Genomic DNA, 6,883 nt, shown 5'->3' with positions numbered 1-6,883 from the left:
CTTCCCTTTAAACCCTCTTTTTTTCCCCCCCCCCCCCCATTCCCTACGCCTGATTTGTAACCTGCGCCTGATTTTTCTAAAGTGTAGACAATGTTTTTTCGAGCGTACAAAAATCTTCACTTACTCCATTCTAAGTTACTTTGAAAACAGGCGTAAGTGGCTGGACACGCCCCCTTTTTGAAGAAAAAAACTCTGTTCCAAAGTGAAACTGTTCTAACTGACTAGAACTGGAGCAAACTAAATGCCGAGAATTTGAATTTCTAAGATAATCCGTTCTACACCAGTTGCTCCAAAAAATCAGGAGCAACTGAGGCCGAAACTTGGGCCCTTTGTTTCTCCATTCCCATCTTCCAGCTTCTACTCATCCTTCGGGTGATCGTCAAGAGTTTTTCATTGGGTGCAAGGTTTGCTCCTGCTGTTAAGCCATAAAGCTAGCACCACTGTAACTTTACAGAGCATTTTAACTAGCACAAAGGAATGTGGGTACAGTGCACAATACATTCTGTTGCCATACAGTATGGAAAGGGACATTCTTTCAAGAGAGTTATCCTTCCACTGGACTGTGAATATTGTGTGCAATGGAAGACAAAATAACCAGACAATACTTTCAAGAAGAAAAATGTGCCTTCAGGGTCAGAGAAATTTGACAAATAGAGTGGAAAAACTCTCTCGTATGTCTAATTATTCGACCCTGAACATTTGCATTCACATTTATGTTCTGCAGATGGCATGATCCCGATTTTATTTTAAAAAAAAATGATGCCATAGTGTTCCAAATAGTTTTGATCTTCTGTATTTGTGCATAACCCAGTAATGTTTAATCTATTCTATAATTAAAAAGTTGTCCAGCACCTTTTTAAAGGATTGTTAGTATTGCACTAATTTTAATGGCAATATATTCCAGATATTGACCACTCTGCATATAGAAGGAAAATAAATCTAATCTGATTTGCTTGAGATTTACCAATTCTGTGCTTTTGTCCTCGATTCCTGTAATTGTAGTTAATTAAATAACTTACTTTCAATACATTATGCATTCTTTTCAAATCCTACATCATGCTCCCTCTCCATCTTTATTTTTGCAATAAGTGCAATTCCCAATTCTAGTAATCCTCATAACTTGGAGCTCTGAACCCTGAACTCTGTTCACTGGAACTGCGCCGCCCCCCCCCCCCCCCTCCCAATCAAATGACACTTCAAGATAGAAAAATTGTATACACTATTCCAAACGTAGCCATACCAATGACTTGCACAAGGTTAAAATAACCTGTTTCATTTTGCAATCAAAATGTCTTTGAGATGCATCCAGAACACATTTACTCTTGAATGGCATCGCATTCTCTGGATACTGTCAGTCAATGATTGATAATCACAACCAAACCTTTTGCCTTTTCCATATTTAGCATTTTCATCAGCCAATCCCCAAATTTACCAGTCCACTTCAAAGTAACACCAACTTGCCAAGCAGGTACCTTTACCGGTACGCATTACATTAATATCCATTAGATAGCAGCCATTTTACTTTGGAGCCTTTTCAGTGTTGGTGCTCTTCCCTAATACTAGTTGTTTGACCATATTACTTGGTAAAAGAAAATGAGATGGTATTCCTTATGGATACAATATACTTGATTTTCAGAAAACATTTCATGCATTACTGCATCCAAAACTCTTAAAGATAATCAAATTTTCTTTCTGTCCCTCATCTGTTTACCATTGCTAAAGTTAGTTTTCAATACAGCTATTTTGTTGTTCATTCCATCCACATTTATATTTAAGATCAATGCAGAAATATAGTAAATATTGTCTGAAAAACCAAATGTATCTGTCTACTGAGTGCTTTGTCTCCTAACTCAAGTTACATTCTCATTATTTCAATAGATCTATGAAATATAGCTTATACTGACTTCCACTTCGGGCTACTGTGCACTTCAGATGAAAATTAATAGCATCTTGTAAAATGTCGTTGAGTATTTTCTGCATTACTGGTCTGTGACTCCTTGATTTATGTCTCCATTTTTCTTGGTTTTGAATATCTCTATTACATGGGCCACTGATTTGGTACATGCTGTATATTTATAGAGCTACTAAACGCAAAGCACGCCCTCACCAACTTCTTCACATATTCTTGAGTAAGACTTCTCCAATAGCCCAGCTGCCTTGAATTTAATACTTCAGATTTATGTGCGACTTCTTAAGTTAGAAACTTTAGATCTATTTTGTTTGTGGACAAGTTCTATATCCAGCGAAGCAGAAGCCAAAACAGGATGATTCAAGGTGGACCCCAAATGAACTTCCACCAACTTCTTTGTTGCTAAAGCTGCATCTAAGAAGCTTGATGCCTTCTGTGCTAAACATGTCTTTTTCTCAAAATCTGAACTTTTTATAAAGCACTAGAGTGTGTCTCTTTCCCCTGAAAAGTAGATGCCCACCTGAGTTTTCCCCTCTTATTCCTCCTAAGCTGTAAATATCCTATGTTCTGTCATTGCCCCAAATGTCTGTCTCGCACAATAACATTCTTTCCCCGCAACACTCAATTGTGGAACTTCATTCCTCCTTCTTACAGCTTCAGGCTTTTAAAACACGAGCTTAGTGTCACCTAATCACTCTCCTTTACCGCCCTGAGGTGCGCTGCTGTTTGTGAGTTACCTCTTATTTTGCTTTCTCAATTTAAAAATAAATCACATTGTTTCTTCATATATGATTTGAAAATAATTATTTTTTATGAAACTTTTCTATCAATTTGGTGTAAAGCAGTGATATTGCAATTTCCTTCTGAATACTATTTTTTTGGGCAGTTCAACCCTAGAATTTACTGTTAATACTGGTAGACCAATGGTTAACATGTTCATATGACATTCGTCTGTTAACTATTTAAACACACATGTTAAATGGGTGAATCCCTCCACTAAGATAAGACAGAAAAATGTTCTGTGAATGTGCAAAGATCTGAAAAAAGAAGTGCTGAAATACTATAAGTGCCTGCAACACACACTTAATGCCATTCCTTATGATACCATCCACCGCATCATTGATCAAGATATTGAGTAGAATGGCTAACCGTGGACAAGCTTACCTCACTGATGTTTCGAGGGAGATGGGTTCAGTGAGTCTCCCATTTATCTGGATCTTGGAGCTGACTTACACAGCTGGATAAAATCCAAGATTTAGCCATATACTCCCGTAACCTACAACTACTTCATGAAGAACACAAGTGGCATGGCACTAGGCCCAGAGCCTTGCAAAATAATTACTGAAAGCAATGTAACTGGGTTTTTCCTGAGCCTTATGATGCTGCACAATCTTGCATAAAGCAAAACCTACTATGTTGGTGGTGGAATTCCTCTAGTTTTTGCCTTGCTATGGTCCTCCTAATGGATGGAAACAACTGTACTCTGGAGAGAGGGGGGGGGGGGGTGGAAACTAGGGTATACATGTCTCAAACAGAATTCTATTCAACCTTAGAAGAGGTAGCTTCCAGGCAGATGGTGGTTCCTGGCACTCCGACCAATCACTTCCTCCCCTCCTTGTCTACAGCAGCTTTAAAGAATTGGGTATAAATACAATTCATGTATGCCATACTACCATTAGCCCGGTAGTGTGCAGTTCGCTTCCTCTCATCGAAGCCCCGTGTGGTATACAAATGCCTAAGAGGGAGATAACTGCAAAGAAAAATAAATTGGCAGCTCTAGACTAAACTGCTATACACTCGACTGCCCCATGGTCCTGGGTAATGATTAGTAATCTTAGAAAATGTTTCTTTAGCAAAATGTTCACATTAACTGGTGTGTTCTGTACTCTGCATCACTGCAATGTAGCTTTTCTATGTACTTGTCCAATGCCTGTGCTATAACTTGATTCTCTAGTACGGGCTGCCGGATTATTGCATTCAAGGATCACAACCTTGATCTTTAGGGCCAGTGTGTTCCCTCATTATACTAAGGACTAATACACAATGTGTTCTATTCAAACTTAAAGCTGTGCATTTACATTTTACATCGATTTAAGATCTACATGTTGTGATGTTTGTTCTGAGCGAGGTGCTTCTGAACAGCTGAAGGTATTTCATAGGCCAGGTGAAAACAGCACAAACCAAAAACTCAAGTAGCATGAACACAATGAAATATAATATATTCCACGTGGCAACTGTGTTTCTTGGGAGTTGCGAGGTCGTAAGAGACAGTTCTCAGTTGTTTTCAATATTCTGGTGGCTGAAATGTGGTCCTTTTTGTCTAATCTGAAGATAACCGTAACACTTCCCTGTAAGTAGTCATCAGGAAAGGAACTCTTATTGGGAATTCATTGTGCCGAGTTGCATTATATTTTTACTGGGAAGAATGTATTTACAAAACAACTTAAGCACTTGTCAAAGCTTTTGAGAAGTACCAGCAGTACCTCAAAACTATCCCAGGCATGACTGCTAACATGGTCACGAGTATCAACGGTGATCTGTCCAGTTAAGGAAGGCCTTCACACCAGCGTTCAAGAGGCTCAGACAAGGACACCAAAAGGAAGCCTCCTTCTTTTGCCAAGCTCAGCAGTTGATTCACTTGCTTCCCCCAATATTAACAAACTTGCTCCAATGCTTCACAGATGAGGGAGTCCTCATTGCATTGGGATCATTTATGAGGGGGAGGAACATGCTTTAAAATGCTCCTTTTTCTTTCCTGGAAGCTTTCCATAGTTCAGAATAACTTGGCAGTTGGAGTGCTCTTTATCAAGGAGATTTTGGACATATCTGTGTCACAGCAGAGAACAGTCCCTTTACAGCATCTTTTACATTAAAAAAAAATTGTTAGATATGAAAGAGAATAATTCTATTTAAACGTGATTGAATACAAAACAGCCAATTTAAAAAAATATTTGTTCACGGTATGTGGGCGTTGCCGGCAAGGCCAGCATTTATTGCCCATTCCTAATTGAGTGTCTTGCTGGGCCATTTCAGAGGGCAGTTAAGAGTCAACCACATTGCTGTGGGTCTGGAGTCACACAGGCCAGACTGGGTAAGGACAGCAGATTTCCTTCCCTAAAGAACATTAGTGAACCAGATGGGTTTTTACGACAATCCGGTAGTCTCATGGTTATATTACTGATACACGACCAGATGTCCCAAAGCGCTTTACAGCCAAAAAAGTACTTTTTGGAGTGTAGTCACTGTTGTAATGTAGGAAGCAAAACAACCAATTTGTGCACAACAAGCTCCCACAAACAGCAACTGTACTAGCTTTTTATTCCAGATTTATTTAATTAACTGAATTTAAATTCCCCAGCTGCCATGGTGGGATTTGACTCGTGTCTCCGGATCATTAGTCCAGCCCTTTGGATTAAAGTCCAGTAACATAACCACTATGCTACCGTACCCATTAGAGTGTGGTTTACTGATTATGGCAGCTTTTGTTCCTTCTATATTTTGTTCTTCACGGTTTGTCTGTCTCGGTCTATTGAAGTGTGTTGGAATTCCAGTGAAATAGATAGATTATAATACTGTAAATCTTTCTTGAACAGATCCCACTGGAGTCGTGTTTGACACGCGATCCAAAGCAGTGATGGCCCAGGGAGCATCCAATGACAACATAAAGGAAAAGGTACCAATATTTTCTATATTTAGCTTACCATATTTAGTGAACGAGCCACTGGCAAGAAAATTGCGCCCTTTTGTTGTGTAATTGTAAAATTATGCTCAACAATTCCCATTGCATTGTCATGAAAATGGCAGTTGATGAAATCAAATTATTTTGAATTAGGCTATGATTGGGAAATCTGCCCATAGTTGTCATCACGCGTCCTAATCTTTTTCACTGAAAACTATTCTATGCGATCATAGCAGCTAATTTTAAATCTTTGTAGCTTTCTTTTATATGTTGCACTAGATTTCTTTTGTTATAAATTTGTGTAACACTAATTTGGTCGTGTGGAGTGCCTTTCACAGTGGATGTTTGTTGCTTTCAACTTGCCAGCTAGGAATATGAACCCGAGTCCATTCCTCTAATTATATATGTAGCTCAAAGAATCGAAATGTGCCTACGTTACACAAAGAAATGTCACAGATGGGGCGGGTGAATGCAGTACTCATTTCAAACGTTCTACAGTAGTTTGCATCTGGCTATCTCAATCAAACTAGTTAATGTGGATAAATGCTGCTTTTTTCCCCAAAGGTGGGAATTGTTTGTAGATTGGGTGGAAATGGGTTTAGTGGAGCCTTGCTGTTAGCAATGCAACAGCATAGTCCTCTGACTGTGTCTAAGTTTATGTACTTAATCCTAGAATAGGAGTAGCATAATGCCCCGCCACATTTTCCTTTAAACATGCACAAGAAAAATGGTCCAAATTCCCTTTAATTGCTGTAATGAATACTTGGGCTGACGTTGCAAGGTTTAGGAAAAGAAAGAGCTTGCAATTATATGATGCCCTCTGACATCCTCAGGATATCCCAAAGTGCTTTCCAGTGTAAAAGTATACTTGCTATTATGGTAATCCCTTCTGCTTTGAGGCAGCAATTCCTAAAGAAGTGGCCTTTTCTTAACCATCTCTTTTTTTGCTTGAGTCCTTATTTCAGTATGCAGCGACTGATGGTGAGGGAGGAGGATCATCATGCTCATTAACTTTTCCAGTTCTTTTTCCTCAGCATTCATTGGATAGATCAAAAATATCTATTTATTAAATAAACATGGACATTTTTTGTTTTACTTTTTAAAAAGTGGCTACTGTTGGTGAAACCCTGTTGTGAAATATCTCATGGATTTAGAAGCTGACCTTCCTTCCATAGAAAAGTTAGTTATTTTGAAGAGAACTAAAAGGTGACTTGCTGCCGGCTTCAATGCAGAAATTAGGGAAATTGGTACCATTTGCCCATCACTGGCACAGTCCTCATCATTCTGAAAAATAG

At 38.8% G+C, this 6,883-nt stretch overlaps 1 protein-coding gene across 4 annotated transcripts in view; it reads left to right on the top strand.

Moving 5' to 3' along the window:
• The window catches only part of LOC139240967 (spermatogenesis-associated serine-rich protein 2-like), an 87,422-nt gene that overhangs the window by 33,826 nt on the left and 46,713 nt on the right, over nt 1–6,883 (top strand). For all 4 annotated transcript variants that reach the window (XM_070869575.1, XM_070869577.1, XM_070869576.1 and 1 more), the window contains one exon: nt 5,503–5,582. In XM_070869575.1, coding sequence (XP_070725676.1) covers nt 5,503–5,582 — 80 coding nt within the window. The remainder of the gene's footprint in view (nt 1–5,502; nt 5,583–6,883) is intronic.

The sequence above is a fragment of the Pristiophorus japonicus genome, chromosome X (genome assembly GCF_044704955.1).
Source record: "Pristiophorus japonicus isolate sPriJap1 chromosome X, sPriJap1.hap1, whole genome shotgun sequence".
In the NCBI taxonomy this organism is placed as follows: domain Eukaryota; kingdom Metazoa; phylum Chordata; class Chondrichthyes; family Pristiophoridae; genus Pristiophorus; species Pristiophorus japonicus.
This window is presented reverse-complemented; position numbering and strand designations above follow the sequence as displayed.